This window comes from Microcaecilia unicolor, unplaced genomic scaffold (assembly GCF_901765095.1).
Source record: "Microcaecilia unicolor unplaced genomic scaffold, aMicUni1.1, whole genome shotgun sequence".
Taxonomy (NCBI): domain Eukaryota; kingdom Metazoa; phylum Chordata; class Amphibia; order Gymnophiona; family Siphonopidae; genus Microcaecilia; species Microcaecilia unicolor.
In genome coordinates, this window is record NW_021963615.1 from 705599 (window position 1) to 727333 (window position 21735).

The 21735-nt window shown below is 42.6% G+C and overlaps 1 protein-coding gene across 10 annotated transcripts in view; it reads left to right on the forward strand.

Annotated features, from left to right (window-relative positions):
- Positions 1 to 21387, forward strand: part of LOC115459508 (E3 ubiquitin-protein ligase TRIM39-like) — a 675517-nt gene extending 654130 nt beyond the window's left edge. For 5 of the 10 annotated variants that reach the window (XM_030189316.1, XM_030189317.1, XM_030189315.1 and 2 more), the window contains one exon: positions 20680 to 21387. In XM_030189316.1, coding sequence (XP_030045176.1) covers positions 20680 to 21206 — 527 coding nt within the window. In that variant the 3' untranslated portion in view covers positions 21207 to 21387. Of the gene's footprint in view, positions 1 to 10892; positions 11003 to 12352; positions 12359 to 15381; positions 15388 to 16196; positions 16227 to 20679 lie in introns of all 10 variants that reach the window. The other 5 variants (XM_030189312.1, XM_030189320.1, XM_030189314.1 and 2 more) reach the window with 4 other exon arrangements.
- The last annotated feature ends 348 nt before the right edge of the window (positions 21388 to 21735 follow it).

A 21735-nucleotide genomic window follows, 5' to 3' on the forward strand; every position in this document is an offset into this window, starting at 1 on the left:
TCTCCTATCAAGGCACCAAAATTCTCTTCCTAAATCAATCAAGTTTACAGCTGATTACCTAACTTTTACAAGTCTTCTAAAAACACATTTCTTCAGTTTGGCCTTTCTGAATACAAAGAACTCTATTTGAATTTTGCCCACACCCATTTCTTAATCTCGTTTCCCATCTAGTCCTGCCTAATTATGCTCTCACCTATCCACCCTTGAGATAGTCTAAATCCCTGGTTAGGACACCTTGTTCATGATTCAGTTTACCTGGTTAGCTATGTGAGTGGAGGAGTGGCCTAGTGGTTAGGGTAGTGGACTTTGGTCCTGGGGAACTGGGTTTGATTCCCACTTCAGGCACAGGCAGCTCCTTGTGACTCTGGGCAAGTCACTTAACCCTCCATTGCCCCAGGTACAAATAAGTACCTGTATATAATATGTAAGCCACATTGAGCCTGCTATGAGTGGGAAAGCATGGGGTGCAAATGTACTAAAAATAAAATATGGGGCACTGGAACTGAATATCACTGGTGCCTGCATATCTCTCAGTTCCACCCTGACTCTGCCCTGGTTTCAGCCCTCCACTGCCTGGACAGAACTTTTGCCAATATTCAGTGGTTAAAGGCTACTGAATATTGGTTCATGGCCAGTTCAGCGCAATTTAACTAGGCAGATGCCTACCCTGTCTGGTTACATCACGTGGAATATTGACCACTCAGAATTCAGTTACCTGAAAGAAGTGATCTAAAGTGGAAGGAACGTCTCACATTTACTGTTGAGTCTGAAATTGTTGTTAAAAAAACATTCATATGCTAATGAATGATGTTTAATTTTCACAGGCAAAACTTAAAATGCACCTGAAGCCTCTGAGAAAGAATCTGAAAGATCTTCTGAAGTTTAAATGTGCTGAAAGGAAGAAAACTGAAGTGCTGAGGGTGGGTGTCTGTGTCTCCTTCTGAGCCAGTTTCTGCAGGCTTCGGCTTGTCCTGAAATCTCTCTATATAAAAGGCAAAACCAACGTTCTATGAAGCCTCCAGCCGGAAGTGTGAAGGGGGCGAGATATCCGGTTTCCCTATGAGTGTCTGCCCCGCCCTCTCTGTAACACAGTCAGTGAAGGAAAACAGCAGAGCACGAAATCAAATCGCTGGCTCTGTAACAGTGAAGGACTCAGAGGGGGGAGGGGACAGAGGCCAGAGGGCAGGGACACACACACTCCCACATGCACTCAGAAGAAAACATTGCTAGCCCCCGTTTCATTTGCATCAGAAACGGGGCTTTTTAGAGCACGAAATCAAATCGCTGGCTCTGTAACAGTGAAGGACTCAGAGGGGGGAGGGGAGAGAGGCCAGAGGGCAGGGACACACACTTTGAGGCTCATTTTCAAAGCACTTTGGGAGGCTAAGTTCCATAGGTTTCTATGGAACTTTGGGAGGCTAAGTGCTTTGAAAATAAGCCTCACTGTCTCCCACATGCACACAGAAGAAAACATTGCTAGCCCCCGTTTCATTTGCATCAGAAACGGGGCTTTTTTACTAGTCATTACATAATTGAAATTAATTGCACCCCATCATGGTACCTCTCTCTTGGCGCCAGATTATAGAATTGCCTCTCAGTGCCTTCATCACATCATGGCTGAGGTGATCTGGTGACACTCACAGATGTGTTATATGTAGGTTTCTGCTCATTCAGGGATGGGTCTGTCCTGATGCATTTTAACTGAGTTCCAGGATACAGATTTCAATCTTAAATAACTCCTGTGATGTGGAAACTAATTTTCATCTAATTTAATCATTTGTAACCTGTAACTTTTGATGGGTTTTTGAGAGCTCCAGGATAGAGTTACGGATTCTGGATCCTCTGGTGTCACAAAGCTCAGCAGAGCTGGTGTTAGGTGAACTCAGTGGTCCTCAGGAAAATGAGATTAGAAAGGTAGAACTTCAGGCTGGAGATTTTCAAGCTCTGTCATCAAGAGGTTCTGCACAGCCAGAGGGTGAAATGAGGGTCCCGTAACCACGGCTTCCTACCACTCCACCTTCTCTTTAGTGGCAGCACTGCAACTACATCCAAATCACAGGCATTGTGAGATAACATCAGGATGTGCAGCTCCTTGTGACTCTGGGCAAGTCACTTAACCCTCCATTGCCCCATGAAAGCCGCATTGAGCCTGCCATGAGTGGGAAAGCGCAGGGTACAAATGTACGGGCGGTTAGCTTGACGGAGTTTAAAAAGGGGTTAGATAGATTCCTAAAGGACAAGTCCATAGACCGCTATTAAATGGACTTGGAAAAATTCCGCATTTTAGGTATAACTTGTCTGGAATGTTTTTACGTTTAGGGAGCGTGCCAGGTGCCCTTGACCTGGATTGGCCACTGTCGGTGACAGGATGCTGGGCTAGATGGACCTTTGGTCTTTCCCAGTATGGCACTACTTATGTACTTATGTACTTATGCCCCATGAAAGCCGCATTGAGCCTGCCATGAGTGGGAAAGCGCAGGGTACAAATGTAACAAAAATAAAATAGATACTATTGGAGATTCTACATGGAATGTTGCTACTATTGGAGATTCTACATGGAATGTTGCTATTCCACTAGCAACATTCCATGTAGAAGGCTGCGCAGGCTTCTGTTTCTGTGAGTCTGACGTCCTGCGCGTACGTGCAGGACGTCAGACTCACAGAAGCAGAAGCCTGCGCGGCCACATTGGTGATCTGCAAGGGCCGACTTCTACATGGAATGTTGCTAGTGGAATAGCAACATTCCATGTAGAATCTCAAATAGTAGCAACAGTGGAGGAGTGGCCTAGTGGTTAGGGTGGTGGACTTTGGTCTTGGGGAACTGAGTTGGATTCCCACTTCAGGCACAGGCAGCTCCTTGTGACTCTGGGCAAGTCACTTAACCCTCCATTGCCCCATGTAAGCCGCATTGAGCCTGCCATGAGTGGGAAAGCGCAGGGTACAAATGTAACAAAAAAAATTGAAAATAGAGTCAAATTTAACAGTAGTAACCAGAAAACTAAGAAGTCCTTTTACTAAGCTGCGTTGGTGCCTAACATGTACCCAACGAACATCAATTCGGAGTTACTGCCCGGCTACCGTGTGGCCTGGGTGGTAATTTCATTTTTTACACTTGTCTGTTATGTGCGCCGGAAAATAATTTTCAGGCACACGGCGGAAACCAAAACACATGCCTACACCAGCGCAGGCCATCGGCACACCTTAGTAAAGGGCCCATAAGCCTTAAAGAATCAATGCCCCCTTCCTTCCCTTCCATCAACATCCCTTCCCCCTCTCCCTCCCTCCACTCCCTTCCCCCAACCGTAACCACTTATTTTGAAAGTGCTCACAGTGCTGTCATTGAAGAGAAGGTAGATCAGTGGAGAACCACCATTCAACAAGATGTTCAAAGTGGCAGGGCCAGATTATGGGGTAAGAAAGAGAAGGAAGCAGGAGATAGATACTAGGAGAAAGAGGAGAACGAGATGCTAATGAACACTGAGGAAGGGAGAGAATGGGGAGATGCAGGGAGTAGATGATGGGGAAGAGTGAAATGGAGGGTGCTTGTGGTAAGGGGTAAGAATAGGAAAGAAGGGAGACCCCTCTTCTGCTCACTTAGAAATGATATGGGGACAACAGTGGTACCAGGGTGGGTACATTGCAAATGGGGAGAGAGGCAGAGGGAGTTGGTGGGCAGGGGATGGAGGAGATTGTGAAAGGGGGATAAGCTTCTGAATATGTTGAGAGAGGAAGGCTGGGAAAAGAGTGGGTGGTGAGAGGAGGAAGGTTGTGCTGGAGTCACCACTGTTAAAGGAGGAAGTGCTGTACCAGAGCCACCACTGAGAGGAGGGTAATGGTGCCACTGCAACAAAATCACTCTAGTGTTACTGAGAATTATCTCTCCTTGTTTAATCCAGAGAGAGACAGAGAGGAAAAGGCAGATAGTTGAGTCCGAGTTTGAAGAGTTGCACCAGTTTCTGAATAAGGAGAAGCAGATCCTTCTTTCGAGACTGGAGGAGGAAGAGAAGAAGATTCTCCAGAGAATCACTGAAAATGTGACCCAGCTAGAAGAGCAAAGTTCCTCCCTTATGCAGCTGATCTCCGAGACACAGGAGAAGAGTCAGCAGCCGCCCACCGAGTTACTGAAGGTGAGATTAGCAAATCTATTTCTAAGGAGGTTACAGATCTTCCAGGAGGAATCAGGGAGTAGTAATTCAAGTAGCAGATCGAAATATCTTATATAAGGGCCGATTTTTCAGCCAGCAGCTGCACTTACCAAATCAGAGCTTTTAAAATAATTTCATGGGGCTTAAATGGCCAAATCCTCCTGCTCTGAAGAAGGTGTAAATTGCTGTATGTGCTCTACACAAGTCATGTGTTTTTAATGATCTATATTTGAGTCATTGAGTGAAAAGGTACCAAACTTGGGTTACAAATAACAGGGATAAAGGTTATAAAAGTTTGGAAGGGTAAATTGGGCAACTTTCCTTTTTGAATGTTTTGTTTACTGTAGGGTCAGTAGGTCAGTAGAGAGGGACTATACAACTTTTTCACAACGTTGATGTTTTTCATGTTCTACAGCCTAAAATCTGTGGGTATGTGATTTCCAGGGTTATTCACTTAATTGATAAACATTTCTTATTTTTTAAAGATGTAGTTAGTCCATACCTGAGGCTGAAATTTTGAAGGATTATACAGTTGATATCCCTGTGCTAGAAATAAGTCACTTACCCCACTTTTGATACCTTTTCACCCAGACATCACAACTCCACCTCTGCCCAAACCAGGCCCTTGAGAGCCTCTACATGCAGATCACGGATCAGAGCCACTAAGGAGGTTTCAGTACTGTGCCCCATCCAAAAGTCTGATTGATTGGCATAAAGGACGTGTGTTTTATCTAAATACTTGAAAAGTTGCCCAAGTATCAATTACAACTTAGGAGATAAATGTTAGGTTTGAAACAGGCTGATAACACTTGTTTCCATAATGAGTTTGGGTGTTTCTTATAGATTTTTGGATGGTGATCATAGAAATGGCATCAAAAGTTTGTAGCTGTTTTGTGATTTATTTATTTGTTACATTTGTACCCCGCGCTTTCCCACTCATAGCAGGTTCAATGCAGCTTACATAGTAATATGGTTACTAAGTATTGTGGAGAGAGTACAAGCAGCAGAATAATAAAGGAGAATGTGGATAGGAGAAATGAAATGAAATGAGGGAAAGGGGATAAGTAGGGGGAAAAGCATAGGGAGAATGGGTGGAAGTCGTGGTCGAAGACAGTGTCATTGTCGGAGTTGTGGTCTAAGTCATTATTTTTGTCACACTATCAGGTTTTGGGTAGATGTAGGTTAGGTCGGCTCATTTGGGTAAGCTTGCTTAAATAGTTGGGTTTTCAGTGATTTCCGGAAGGGTAGATAGTCATTGATTGCTTGAATAGATCTGAGTAGGGCACTCTAGAGCTGGCTGCCTAAGAAGGAGAAGTTGGATTCATTCTCTGATTGGGAGCCCAGGGAAGCTTTACATGAAGGGGAGTTGCGCTATCAAATGGTGTTTTGCCAAAAATGAGTCTAGCTGCCGTGTTTTGGGCAGTCTGGAGTTTTTTCAGGATTTGGGCCTTACAGCCTATAAAAATACTATTGCAGTAGTCAATGTGGGTATGTACTATGGATTGTACCAGGTTACGGAATGTTTTCAGGGGAAGATATGGTTTCTTGCGTTTCAGTGTCCACATCATGTTGAACATTTGCTTCGTAGTGGATTTTGCGTGATTTTCTAGTGTTAGATGTGTGTCTAAGGTCACCCCAAGAATTTTCAGGTTGTTGGATATGGAGATTGTGATGTCAGGGGTATTAAGAGTAGTTGGGAGGGGTGCAGAGTGTTGGGATGAGAGGATTAGGCATTGTGTTTTCTCTTTGTTCAGTTTCATCATAAAAGCATTGGCCCAAGAGGTTATGATGTTCATGCCGGTAGTTATTTTATCAGAGATTTCTGTTAGATCTGTTTTGAAGGGGATGAAGATGTTGACGTTATCAGCATAGAAGAAAGGGTTGAGACCATGTTTGAATAGGGATTTGGCTAGGGGGATCATCATAAGATTGAAGAGGATTGGGGATAGAGTAGATCCTTGTGGTACACCGCAGTCTGATGACCAGAGAGATGAAATTGATGACATTGATTTAACTTGTGTTTATTTTCTCTGAATCTGCCTTTGCTAATCAAGCAGCGGAAGCAGTGGCCCGTCTCATCTCTCTCTGGGCAAAGTTACATATGCCCTCCAAATATCTAGCTTTCCCAACCTTGAATCTGCTCATGGCAGTTCAGTACAGGCTCAGCCGTAGCTAAGTCTGTAATTAAAGAGGAACCCAGTTTTAATTAGTTAAAGAGATATAGTTTATTAGTATTAATTAGCATTGATACATTACCCAATAATGAGGATACCAGCAATTCAGTCAATCATACAGTGGAACAGAATCACACGACACATCGGCTCTCGGTGGTACTCTGTCTCTCTCCTCCATCAGCATCTGCCTCTGTATCTGCATCTGTCTCTCTCTCTCTCTCTCTCTGTCTCTCCTTCTGCGTCTTACACCTCTCGGGGTGCTTCCTTTATACTGTCTCAACCCAATGGATTCCAATGGGATCCAGCTTTGTCAGCAGAACTTGCTATCCCTTATCAGTTGATAAGGAACCGATAAGGGTGACTTCATTAGGTCCCAGGTTCCAACTGTACACAAAAGGGGTGCAAAGCACAGGTGGCAAGATGACTTCATCGGTCATTCTGCTCTTCTCAGCTCCCCCCTCCCTCTGAGTACTCTCTAACTACGTACATCTACCCCTTATCTACTTTCATTAGCCCAAAACATCTTTCATGACTCTTCACTGATGCCAGTCCCAGGCATGTTTATAAGAGCAAAAGACCCCCTCCCGTGCCAGCTCCCTGAGAACTCAGTTCAGCTTGTGCTGCAGAAAAATGTATTTTGTATCAGAGATGACTTTGGATTTTTTTTTTTTTATTATTTTATTTATAAGTTTTAACAGATTATTACAAGAACACTTGTAAATGAAAAAATGGAAGAAAATATACAACATTTTCATAGGAAAATCAAAATATAAGGTAATTACTTTATCTCATCCATTTCAAGTCCACAATATGAGAGAAAAAAAACAAGGTACAATTCCAGGAAAAATTTTCCTCATTAATACATAAGATCAAGAAAGAAAAAGAAGAGAACATAACATGCCTTGTATTCCTTTTTACGGAGTAGATGTAGACAAAACCTGGAATTGCTGACTAGAACTAGCCGCTAACTTAGAATCAAGAAAATTATTCAGCTGACATGCATCATAGAAAATATATTTGACTGAGCTAACTTTGATCACGCATTTACATGGAAAGTTTAACCAGAATAAACCTCCTAACTGTAAGACCCTTGGACGGAGTTTCAGAAACGCTTGACGTCTCCTTTGTGTAACTCTGGCTATATCCGGAAATATTCTAATTTTTGTATTCATAAAGAGATCATCTCTATGACGAAAAAATTGTTTAAGAACCCAATCACGGTCGGGTTCTAACACAAAGGAGACTATCAATGTTGCAGGAATCGTTGTCATTTCTTCTTTTTGAAGTTCTTGTGTTAAATTCAACATGTCGAATGAAGCATCAGGTCTTTGTTCTGGTTGGTCCACTACACCCTTTTGTTTCTCAATTTTATATGGAGGCAAATAATAAATTTTAGAAATCGGAGGGTATGCTTGTTCTGGAATCTTTAGTATTTCTGATAAATATTTTTTAAACATTATTAGTGGAGCCATTTGAATAGTTTTTGGAAAATTAATCAACCTAAGAGTTTTAGCTCTTAGTTGATTTTCCAAATTTTCAGTCTTTTGGTGCAAAATAGTGTTCTCTTTTATCAAGTTTGATTGTATTTGTTGTGAAGTTTTTAGAGCTTCATTACATGAAATTAAAGTTTTTTCGGTGTTACTCATTCTGGTTTCTAAAACTTCAATTTTTTCCAAAGGCATCTGAGTTACCTGTAGCACCTGAGATATCTTCTGTGTAAAAGAGTTCTCAAGTCCCACCAAGGCTTCCCAAATTGAATCAAGAGTTATATTCCCAGGTTTAGTAGGCAAAAATGACTTACTGGGTATAGCAAGCTCAGTCAAAGTCAAAACTTTCTTCATTGTCTGCTCCTTGGTCCCAGCCAGCAATTCCCTAGGTCTTGCTCCTCCGACTTCCACAACCGGTAGTTCCTGGTCTGCTGCAGTTCCCTCAGCTGAATGCACTTCCAGGTCAGAGACACTGAGTGCTTCCTGCCCCTGCTGCAGACCCCTTGCCGGCATCATCGGAGGACTCCGCTGCTCGGGGCTGAAGGTGATGTCGGCCTCAAGCTGAGGGAGCAAAGAACCTCCCATTGCTCCCTCCTGCAGCGAGGAATCTTGCCCCGGCATTCTCACCGGCAGCGCGAAACGGTCCATCGGTCCCGAAGTCACGGCAGCTGTGGAGGGAGTCACCCGCTGCCTGCCCCTCCGTTTCGGCATCGCAAAAAAAGGTAAAAAAGAATTTTTCAAAGGATTGAGGGGAAACGGGTAACGAGCCGTCTGGCTAACGTTCCCTTCCGGACGCCATCTTGTTTTTTTTCACCTGACTTTGGATTTTTAAGAGAAGCCCAGCTCTTATTATGAGCCATTTGCTTGTAGAGGCCTAGCTCTTTAGCCTGAGCCATTGACCTGTATTTCACTGAGAGCAAGGGTGGCCATATATTTACACTTGGTAGGATCTTGTGGTGATGAAGCCTGTTATCCATTTAATGATATTTCCGCCGATCCCGATTTTGTCTAGTAGTTTGGTTAGAGTATTATGACTTACCATGTCAAATGCACTAGATAAGTCGAATTGTAGAAAAAGGATGTTGTTTCCAAATGCTATATCCTGTTTGAATTGATTGAGCACAGCTGTGAGTAGAGTATCCTAATGTATAATGCGTTCTCATAAACTGTGAAATCTAACTAGAAATATTCTCTGTCTCATTTCCCTTTAGGATGTGAAGGATGCCCTGAGCAGGTACTAGTTAGTTTTCTGTCATTTTCTATGCGGCTGGATGGATTTTGAGTGAGAAAGAAGGGAATTAATTGATTGGTGAAAGGGAGAGGAGTAGTTTAATGGTGGGCTTTGATCTTGGCAACCTGGGTTCGAGCCCCACTGCAGCTCCTTGTGACCTTTGGCAAATCACTTAACCCTCCATTGCCCCAGGAACAAAAAAAAACTCTGATTGTGAGCCCCCTAGGGACAGAGAAAGTGCCTGTATATAATGTGTACAGTGCTGCATATGTCTAGTAGTGCTATAGAAATGATTAGTAGTAGACATGGAATTGAGAATGGGAGAAAGGGAGGTGGGATTAAGTGAGGAGAGGGAGAACTAAAGTTCAGAGGAAGCACTGAGAAATGGAAGGGATAAGATAGAGGATGGGGAGGAGAATTACAGACCAACCTTCCCTTCCCCCTGACTCTCCCCTTTCCATCCCTGTACTGACAGAACTTCTCTCCCACCAACCTCCCTGATATCTCCTCTCTTCCTGTCGTCACCTATTTGGCCCTCCATGAATCCTCTCTTCATTCCCCACCAAACTCCACCCTTTCAAACTCCTTTCCACCTCTACCTTGCCAGTGGTGCTGCCCCTTAACCGTATTGCAGAAGGAGTTGCTGGTCTCTGTTCTGACGCTGTCCATAACAAAGCAATTCTATAAAAATGTGTTTATATTTCTTTGAAGGGTGAATAAACATGTGGATAATGGTGACCCAGTTGATACTGTATATCTGGATTTTCAGAAGACATTTGATAAAGTTCCCCATGAATTTCTCCTGAGGAAAGTAAAAAGTCATAGGATGGGATACAGTGTCGTATTGTGGATTATAAGAACATAAGAGTAGCCATTCTGGGTCAGACCAATGGTCCATCGAGCCCAGTATCCTGCTTCCAAGAGTGGCCAATCCAGGTCACACGTACCTGGCAGAAACCCAAATCGTGGCAACACTCCATGCTACAAATCCCAGGGCAAGCAGTTGCTTCCCATGTCTGCCATAATAGCAGACTATGGGCTTTTCCTCCAGGAATTTGTCCAAACCCAGATATGCTAACCACTATTACCAGATCCTCTAGCAAAGAGTTCCAGAGCATAACTATTTGTTGAGTTAAAAAATATTTCCTCCTATTTGTTTTAAAAGTATTTCCATGTAGCTTTCTCGAGTGGCCCCTAGTCTTTGCACTTTTGGAATGTGTAAAAAATTGATTTACTTCTACGCATTCTACACCACTGAGAATTTTATAAACCTCAATCATATCTCCCCTTATCCGTCTCTTTTTCCAAGCTGAAGAGCCCTAACCTCTTTAGCCTTTCCTCATCCGAGAGGAGTTCCATCCCTTTTATCATTTTGGTTGTTCTTCTTTGAACCTTTTCTAATTCCGCTATTGGGCTCATTTTCAAAACATCTAAAAAGTGGCATAAAGCAACATTTGGATCTTTTTCTCACAAAAACACCCAAATCAGTATTTTCAAAACCTATTTTTAGACATTTTTCTATGAAGTCCGTCAGGTATGCATTCAAATCTCAAGGGACGTGTCAGGGGCTTGTTCAGGCTGTGACTTGTGCGTTCCTAAGACTTAGATGTTTTTCAGCCATAATGGAACGAAAGAAAAACATCCAGGTCTAAAACTTAGATGTTTTGAGCTAGACCTGTTTTTATAACGAATAAGGCACAAAAAGGTGCCCTAAATACCCAGATGACCACTGGAGGGAATCAGGAGTGGTTTCAAAAATGAGTCCCATAATCACAGAGTGTTCATGGGATATTTCATTCCTTCCACTGTCACATCTCTATCCCCTGAGTAATCCCAGTGACTCTCTAACCCATAGGTGTGAGAAAATGAAGTTTCCAGAACCAGAGGCTGTTTCTACTGATCTGAAAATGGGTTTCCAATTGAGCTTCCCTCAGCAGCTGAAGAAATGGATTACAAAATTTGGAGGTGAGGAATTGATCCCTTTTTAATTTGGTTTGTCTTCTTTACAAATGCTCTGGATGATTCCAGTAAAAATGTGCAGAAATATATATATATATATTTTTTGTTTCATTTGTATAAAAGTATAAATCTGAGAAACAGACACCACAGTAGGACACAGTGTTACATTGTTCAGCCCCCAGGAAAATACAGTGTTGCACTGTTCACCCCACAGTAATTTATACAGTTACATTGTTCACTCTGCAGTAAGTTACATTGTTACACTGTTCAACCCACCTCAACTGCTTTCTAAGGAACAAATCCCAATATTCACCTAACAGGGACCTTCGTTTAATACTTCAAGAAAAGAAAAAAACCCTTATAGGAAACCTACTTTAGAAACTCAGGAACTAAATATTTTTGTATTTATTTGTTTAACATAATTTATAATCTGCAGTTCTAGGCACGGTATAATTCAGCCTATATAAAGGCAATAACACATTTAATCATGACCATGACATTCATATCAATTACTGGCAGACATATTAATTCTGTATCATTAACATACACTCTGAATACCTGATAAACATAACAGTATTTATACTTTAGTGATGATCAATTACGAAATGCCTGAGAGTATATAAAAAGGATTTTTAACTGTTTTCTAAAGTTTAAGTGATCAGCCTATAATTGGGTTTCTCCTGGGAAAGCATCCCATATATTAGATCCAGCCATTGAGGGAGTAATATTGAAGCTGTGATGTTCAGCCTCTTTTAAACACTGGCCACTGCAGGTTTTTTATACCTAAATTTCCTGTGCTGGACCGTATCTTATACCGGTACTGAGTATGTGGATATACATTGACTAGCAATATTCTGATGGGTACCAAATAGTAACCCAAAGTTACCACATCCTTTTTTGTTGTCCTAATTTTATCTAGATAGTTACCCAGTTACTGGACTAAATTTTGCCACTAATGAGGTAACTTCCGACTCTACCCATGCTCAATCTCCAGACCATCCTGGCACTGCGTCGATAATGCCGAGACAGGCTGTACAAATTTCAGCGCTATTATTTATAGATCTAAATGTCATCTGCCAGTTGGATTCTGTCTCCCAGTCATGTAAGGTCCTCTTGCAATTTTTCACAATCCTCTTGTGTTTTAAGAACTTTGAATAACTTTATGTCCTCAGCAAATTTAATCACCTCACTCATTAGTCCCATTTCTAAATCATTTGTGACTAAGTTAAAAAGTGGAGGTCCCAGCACAGACCCTGAGGAACCCCATTATTTACCCTTCTCCATTGAGAATATTGACCATTTAATCCTACTCTGTTTTCTATCTTTTAAACAGTTCTTTTAACCAGTGTAGATTAGGAATTGGTTATTGGACAGAAAACACGGGGTAGGGATAAATGGTAATTTCTCTCAATGGAGGAGGGTGAACAGTGGAGTGCCGCAGGGATCTGTACTGGGACCGGTACTGTTTAACATATTTATAAATGATATGGAAATCGAAACGATGAGTGAGGTGATCAAATTTACAAATGATACACAACTATTCAAGGTTGTTAAAATACGTGTGGACTGTGAAATATTGCAGGAAGACCTTTGGAAATTGGAAGACTGGGCATCCAAATGGCAGATGAAATTTAATATGGACAAATGCAAGGTGATGCACATTGGGAAGAATAATCTGAATCATAGTTACCTGATGCTAGGGTCCACCTTGGGGGTCAGCGCTTAAGAAAAAGATCTGGGTGTCGCAGATAATACGCTGAAATCTTCTGCTCAGTGTGTGGCGGCAGCAGCCAAAAATCAAACAGGATGCAAGGAATCATTAGGAAAGGGATGGTGAATAAGACTGAAAACACTATAACGCTTTTGTATCGCTCCATGGTGAATCCGCACCTTGAGTATTGCGTTCAGTTCTGGTCGCCGTATATCAAAAAAGATATAGCGGAATTAAAAAAGGTTCAAAGAAGAGCGACCAAAATGATAAAGGGGATGGAACTCCTCTGAGGAAAGGCCAAAGAGGTTAGGGCTCTTCAGCTTGGAAAAGAGACGGATGAGGAGAGACATGATTGAGGTCTACAAAATCCTGAGTAGTGTAGAAGAAGTAGAAGTATATTGACTTTTTACTCATTCCAAAAGTGCAAAGACTAGGAGACACTTGAGGAAGTTACATGGAAATACTTTTAAAACAAATAGAAGGAAATATTTTTTCACTCAACGAATAGTTAAACTATGGAACTCTTTGAGGCAGACATGGGAAGCAACTGCTTGCCCTGGGATTTGTGGTATGGAGTGTTACCATGATTTGGGTTTCTGCCAGGTACTTGTTACCTGGCTTGAGCACTGTTCGGAAAACAGGGTACTGGGCTAGATGGACCCTTGGGCTGACCCAGTATGGCTACACTTATGTGCTCTACACTAGCACCATCCTCCTAGCCACTGGGTCACAACTGCCTCTGGGTGGGTCTCCCACTCTCAAGTTATCCCCAGTGATTTTTAGGTTACTGAGGCCACACTCCCAGTGGTCCTACAGTTCCAAGAAAGCACTCATAGACCCATCACACAAACCACCAGGATTCTTTATCAGTCCAGATAAACAGGGCAAACAAACTATTATGATTATTCTCTTTAAAATATTGAACAGTGGACAAAATGGTACAAATAGCAAACAATAACATGTAACTGAAATATTGATCAATTATAACACTAACTAAACATCTGTATACTGCCTAAACAGTACCTGGGAAGATCAGGACATATAATTAACCAAGCCTCAGCAAAGAGATCTGTCTCTCTTTTCTCCCGGGCTAAGACTAAAGCAACAGTCAGCAACAACTGCTGAGCAATTTCAAACTCCAGGCCAATCAGAGCCCAGTCAACAAGTTTTACTGCTGCTTGCTTCCTGCTTGAGTTAAAGAAACACCACCTGCTGGCCAAATAGGAGAAATACACTTCAGGACATAATTAAAACAGGAAAATATCTAATACGTTTTACAGGCTTAAAACACACTTCTTCACAAGGATATAGTAGGGATCATCATGTTAAAAACCAAATATCAGCATTACCAGCATGTTGCGCACTGTTGACGTACTCTCCCACCGACACTTGAATAAGAAACATCAACTGTAAGGCACTGCTGCTATAAAAAGACAAACAGCATGAATAATGCATAAGACTGATGTCACTTCATACTGCTAATAAGCTAACAAATAGAAAAAAATATGCTCATTGTATATAACAACTTAAAACAACAAGCAGGTGTCTTGTCCCACCAATTTCGGCACCGAGTACAAACGATGAATAAGTATAAACAGTTTGTATAAATAAATAAAATACACCACCTGAGCAACATATCATTAGTAATATGAACACAGCCAACGGCTTATAAAAACGAAACAGATTATCTTGTAAACTACATAAAAAAGGAATGAAAAACAAAACGAAAAATACAATGCAAAAAGAGGAATTAAAAAAATAAATGGAATATAAAACAAGTAAAAATTACACCAAGCGCTGAAGTAAAAGTCCCACTTTTACCAGCTACTGAAACACTCACAAAAGAAAACTCTCCCTCTAACACTTAAACTGCAAAGGAACATCTGGGAACTGCTATTTCGAAAAAAAATGGACAAATGGGAAAAGAGCAGCACCCGTCACGTAATAAATAATGCAGAAGGCTGGTGTCACATAATGAAAACAATAGCACATATCGCATATAAAAAAACAAAAAGCTAGCATATTTTCCAGTCAATATCACACTAATTATGCAGTCTTTTTCTCATTATTATGGTTGCTTAAAGGGTGGGGGGAGTGTAAAAGGGAATGGTTTGGGGTAGGAATATGGTTGTTGTTGTTGTTTATATGACTGGATACATATGTTTTTGTGGATTTTGCACTAAAATTAATAAAAAATGATTTAAACATAAAAAATACTGACTGCCGTGGGCTGAATATGGGCTGGATAATGTCATGTTCTTACTTTATAACAGCTGTACCATCAGTTCTGCCCAAAGCAACAATGACCTTGCGTTGTCTATTGTGACTCCTATTTGAGTATAACCTGAAGAAGGAATGGGTGATAAGGCAAAGCTTATTTTATTTTGTTGCATTGCACCCTGGAAGTCATGTGTTTGCTTTGTCATAAGCTTATTCCTGGAATAAGCGGCAGAAAATCTGTTTTACTCTTTTGGGATTTTGCCAGGTACTTGTGATCTGGATTCACCACTGTTGGAAACAGGATACTGGGCTTGATGGACCTTCAGTCTTTCCCTGGATGGAAGTTCTTATGTATGAATGTAATTATAAGATCATTGAAGGACATTTTTGTAATTCAAAATCTCTAACGTTTCTCTCTCTCTCTTTTTTTACAAAATAAAATCACATCCTGCAGGATTTGGTAAGTTTTGTTCAGTTAGTAACATATGTATTTTAGGGGTGAGCAATTAATAACACTATTAGGGCCCCTTTTACTAAGCGGCGGTAAGCCATCATATCCGGCGCTACAACAAACATGTCGTACGCTGCCCGGTTACTGCCGGGTTAGTGCGGGAGCCCTTACTGCCTCCTTCCCAAATGGCCGCTGTGGTAAAAGGGGGCCTTGCCTCGTGTGAAAAACATGCAGCGACGCCAGCTTGGTAAAAGGGTACCTTAATGCCTCAAACGCCTTGTCTCGCCCTGCACAGTGATTGGGCTCTGCAGGTACTTGAGCTGCCTCGTGGAAGAAGTTGGGGAAGGTCTTGTGAGTCTTCAAACCGCAAGACTTCCCCAACTTCCTGCACTGTGTGACTCAAGTATCTATAGAGCCCAATCACTGTGCAGGGCGAGACAAGGAGTTTGAGGCAACGCTGAGCCTGAGCCCTGCTGTACAAGTAAATGTGGGGGTGGGGGGGCTGGGGAAGAGAAACTGGGTGAAGGCTGGGCATTGGGGCATGAGAGAAACTGGGTGAAGGCTGTTTGAAATGTTTTTCTTAATGCCCAAAATGCTGTGATTAAGCGTGCTTAATTGCATGATTAAAATTTTTCATCACACGATTAATCACAATTAAAACTTTTAGCATTGTCCACCCCTAAAATTCTGTGATTAAGCGCACTTAATTGCATGTTTAAAAGTTTTAATCATTGTCCACCTCTAATATATTTTTTATATCATTGTACTTATTTCTCTTCTCTGAGATCTGATCATTGTTCATCTTTATTTTAATGCAGATTGGTGGATGGAATTTGGCAAATATACAGGTAACTGAATCTGATATACAATAATTATACCAAACCACCACGTTTCCTAGAGCGTCCAAGAGGTTAGGCTCGTTAGCGTCTTTAATGTGTGTTAACTATGTACATGCATTAACCCTATAAGTGCCTACAATATCCCTATATGCGCTTACATGCTAATTGTGGGCTCGTTATAAATGCTAACGCACCTTAGTAAACGGGGCCCTTAATCTGGTCAAAGTGGAATAAACATATTTAATCTGTTGATCAGATTAAGAAAAGAACTGTTTCCATCTGAATGATACAGTATAATTTGCTTCTGGAAATGGCCACCAAGCATCCAGGGGGTGAGTTGCAAGGTTCTTCATGTACTAATCGTAAGAGAAAGAAATATGTGATGTGTCTTAATGACAAAATAGGTGTGTTGGATAAGCTTCATTCCGGCATGTCTGTTTTGTACCGTTGGCTGCAAGTTAAAGTTTAATGAGTCAACTGATCAATCCAGCAAAACAAGGAAGAGATTGAGTGGTCTGTGGTCTGTTCGAAAAGCAGAACCAGAAAGTTCCAAAACTACATCTGTGCTTTGTGATGAGTCAGCAGAAAAGATGGAAAAGTGGTTAAATTTGTGGATAATGCAAATGGTGGATTTTAAAAAATGCACTGTGGACAGCATTGCTATGAGGATGAAAGTCAAACAGATTTATAAATACGTCACCCAGAGTCAGGAAAACATCAAACCCTTTTCTGCAAGTTCTAGCTGGCTTGCGCGTTTAAAAGGGTTATGTGCCAGAGGAGGTCTTCAATGTTCATGAGACTGGATTGTTTTACTAACAGGCTGGCAAATGAACATATCTAACGAAAATGGCAGCCAAAGCCCCTGGTTTTAAGGCATTTAAAGATCATGCCATCCTGTTGTTGTGCTGAGCTCCACCACCCCTATTCACCAAACTGGCCATTGTCTTGACCTCGTCCTCTCCTCTACCTGCTCACCCTCCAATTTCTGCGCCTCTGCTCTTCCTCTCTCAGATCATCACCTGATCACCTTCACACTTCATCACCCTCCCCCTCAGTCCCGCCCAACACTAACCACTACTTTCAGGAATCTCCAGGCTGTCGACCCTCCCACCTTATCCTCTAGTATCTCTAATCTCCTCCCGTCCATCATGTCCTCCGAGTCTGTCGACAAGGCTGTCTCTACTTACAATGCCACTTTCTCCTCTGCTCTGGACACCCTTGCACCATCCATCTCCCATCGCACAAGGCGTACTAATCCCCAGCCCTGGCTGACCCCTTGCATCCGATACCTTCGCTCCTGTGCCCGATCTGCTGAACGCCTCTGGAGGAAATCTCGCACCCATAGCGACTTCATTCATTACAAATTCATGCTATCCTCCTTCCAGTCCTCTCTATTCCTTGCCAAACAGGACTATTACATCCAATTGACTAATTTTCTCGACTCCAACCCTCATCGTCTCTTCGCCACCCTTAACTCCCTCCTCAAAGTGCCGTCCGCTCCCCCCCCCCCCCCACTCTCTCCTCAATCACTGGTTGACTACTTCCGCGACAAGGTGCAGAAGATCAACCTCGAATTTACTACCAAGCCACCTCTTCCTCTTTACCCTTTAACCCACTCCCTCAACCAACCAACCCAGGCCTCCTTCTCCTCTTTTCCTGATATCACCGAGGAGGAAACCGCCTATCTCCTCTCCTCCACGAAATGCACCACCTGTTCCTCAGACCCCATCCCCACTAACTTACTAAACACCATCTCTCCTACTGTCACCCCCCCCATCTGTCATATCCTCAACCTCTCTCTCTCCACTGCAACTGTCCCTGACTCCTTCAAGCATGCTGTAGTCACACCACTCCTAAAAAAACCATCACTAGACCCTACCTGCCCTTCCAACTACCACCCCATCTCCCTCCTACCCTTCCTCTCCAAGATACTTGAACGCTCCGTTCACAGCCACTGCCTTGATTTTCTCTCCTCTCATGCCATCCTCGATCCGCTTCAATCCGGTTTTTGCCCTCTACACTCGACAGAAACGGCACTCACTAAAGTCTGTAATGACCTGTTCCTTGCCAAATCCAAAGGTCATTACTCCATCCTCATCCTCCTCGACCTATCCGCCGCTTTTGACACTGTCAATCATAATTTACTTCTTGGTACACTATCCTCATTTGGGTTCCAGGGCTCTGTCCTCTCCTGGTTCTCCTCTTATCTCTCCCACCGTACCTTCAGAGTACATTCTCATGGATCTTCCTCCACCCCCATCCCGCTCTCTGTTGGAGTTCCTCAGGGATCTGTCCTTGGACCCCTTCTTTTTTCAATCTACACCTCTTCCCTGGGCTCGCTGATCTCATCTCATGGTTTCCAATATCATCTTTATGCTGACGACACCCAGCTTTATCTCTCCACACCAGACATCACTGCGGAAACCCAGGCCAAAGTATCGGCCTGCTTATCCGACATTGCTGCCTGGATGTCCAACTGCCACCTGAAACTGAACATGGCCAAGACAGAGCTCATTGTCTTTCCACCCAAACCCACTTCTCCTCTCCCGCCACTCTCTATTTCAGTCGATAACACCCTCATCCTCCCCGTCTCATCTGCCCGCAACCTTGGAGTCATCTTCGACTCCTCCCTCTCCTTCTCTGCCCATATCCAGCAGACAGCCAAGACCTGTCACTTCTTTCTCTATAACATCAGCAAAATTCGCCCTTTCCTCTCTGAACACACCACCCGAACTCTCATCCACTCTCTCATTACCTCTCGTCTTGACTACTGCAACCTACTCCTCACTGGCCTCCCACTTAACCATCTATCTCCCCTTCAATCCGTTCAGAACTCTGCTGCGCGTCTTATCTTCTGCCTAGACCGATATGCTCATATCACCCCTCTCCTCAAGTCACTTCACTGGCTTCCGATCAGGTACCGCATACAGTTCAAGCTTCTCCTACTAACCTACAAATGCACTCGATCTGCAGCCCCTCACTACCTGTCTACCCTCATCTCCCCTTACGCTTCTACCCGTAACCTCCACTCACAGGACAAATCCCTTCTCTCAGTACCCTTCTCCACCACCGCCAACTCCAGACTCCGCCCTTTCTGCCTCGCCTCACCCTATGCTTGGAATAGACTCCCTGAGCCCATATGCCAAGCCCCCTCTCTACCCATGTTCAAATCTTTGCTCAAAGCCCACCTCTTCAATGTCGCTTTCGGCACCTAACCATTGTACCTCTATCCGGGAAATCTAGACTGCCTCAATCTTGATTGTCTGCACTTTTTGTCCTTTAGATTGGAAGCTCCTTTGAGCAGGGACTGTCCTTCTTTGTTAATTGTACGGCGCTGCGCAACCCTGGTAGTGCTTTAGAAATGTTAAATAGTAGTAGTAGTAATAGTTATTACTCAGATATTTTTTTTTAATGTCAGACCGCTCAGGGGTTGATATTCAAAGCAATTTAACCAGGCAAAAATGGATCTTAGTCAGTTAACTCATTTGTTCACGCTAACCACTAATTTTTGGCAGTGCTTGGGTGTCCCTAGAACCAGCCCCTCCAAATGACACAGTGATTACAATTTATAACAAATTATTACCCTACCTATAAAAGGTTATTCTGTAATCATACTTACTCTGTGCACATCCGCACGCTGCACAAGCTGGCATGTTTGAAAATATAAAGAACGAAAATGAGGATGCAGTTTTGAGAGTATAGGGATGACGGCTGAGTTTGAGAGGGGAAACAGAGATTAACCTAATTGGCTTCAGCGTTTTGATGTCATCCCGTTTTTTTTATCCAGCCTCCTTGGTATGAATAGATTCATTCCAGTAGGGAACACTGAAAAACTGATATCCAATATCTATGAGCGCGCAGCTGTGGAATGCTCTACCTGCCGACCTGAAAGCTATTGATGATTTAAATAACTTTCGCAAATCTCTGAAAACTCATCTCATCCAAAAGGCCTACAAGGAAAATACATAGCCTACAAACTACCTCAACAAATCACACAATCACTACAGCTCACCTTCAACTTACCTAACACTTCCCGTCTATCCTCCCTTACCCGATCTTTAAACAATAAGAATTATACTTGTTATCATGAAATGACTATGCTTATCTTCTCTTACCAACATTCAAACTTTAAGAATTGTACCTGTTATTACGAAATGATTATGTCATAACCACACTCTGTAAGCCACTTTGAGCCTACAAATAGGTGGGGAAAAAGTAGGATACAAATGCAATAAATAAAATAAAAATAAATAAAATAATATCCAATAGCAGAGCTCCTGTCATAGAAAAAGTGATTGACTGAAGAACCAGCAAATGAGAGTTAGAGGTAGGTGCAGGAGTAGCCAATGAAGGTTAGAGGCAGAGCTGGGTGTGTGAGGAGCCAATGAGGGTTAGCGGTGTGTGTGTGATAAGCAAATGAGAAGTGTTTGCTCATGTTTATTAATGTGTCTTTTCTCTGCAGTAAATGTGACTCTGGATCCTGAAACTGCTGGTCCTGATCTCGTCCTGTCTGAAGATGGGAAAAGTGTCAGAAGTGGAAACACAGGAGAGAATGTGCCGGACACTCCTCAGAGATTTGATTATGATCCCTGTGTGCTGGGGAGTGAGGGCTTCTCCTCAGGGAGACATTACTGGGAGGTGGAGGTGGGGGATGTGAGTTACTGGACATTGGGAGTGTGTAAAGACTCTGTGATGAGGAAAGGGGTGATCGATCCCTCACCTGAGAATGGATTCTGGACAGTGAAGCTGTGGTATGAACAGAGATGCTGGGCCCTCACCTCCTGTGAGACCTATCTCCCCCTGAGTGAGATCCTCCGGGCAGTGGGGATTCTGCTGGACTATGAGGCAGGAAAGGTCTCGTTTTATGATGCAGAGAAGAAATCTCATCTCTTCACCTTCACTGACTCCTTCACAGGGAAACTCCAACCTTTCTTCATGACTCATTCTGAATTTCCTGTGAGAATCCGCCAGGTACCAGCCTGGAATTAAACAGCAGGACTCAGGATTAACATTCCCAGACTCTCTGCTGCTCTTCCTTATGATTTCATAAAATCCAGCTTCTTTCCTGAATATTTCCTTAATCTGAAGTCTGTAGCAGGATTGTGTAATGTGGAAGATTTTACAGATTTGTGTTAAAACATTGTTACAGAAATATAAAACTTTTAGGATTTCTTTCTTTCCTTTATAGAAATGAGGTTTATTTCTGTCTATCCCAGTGGATTAACATAGAAGCCAAAACACTTTCACAGTTTCAAACATGAGGGACAGAGATGGGACCAGAGCCTAGTGTGAGGAGGGGTTTCATTGACATATTGAAAGCAACAGATGGTATATTAAGTGAGACAGTAACCTCAGTAGGGCAGGGACTCATTTTACTTCGATGTAATTTGTGTTCAATCTCACTGTCTTTTATGATCTGTCATAAATACTACAATGACAATACAAATATTAGAAATAAATGGGGGGAGGAGCAGCCTAATGGTTATTGTAGCAGGTTGCAGACCTGGGGAGCCAGGTT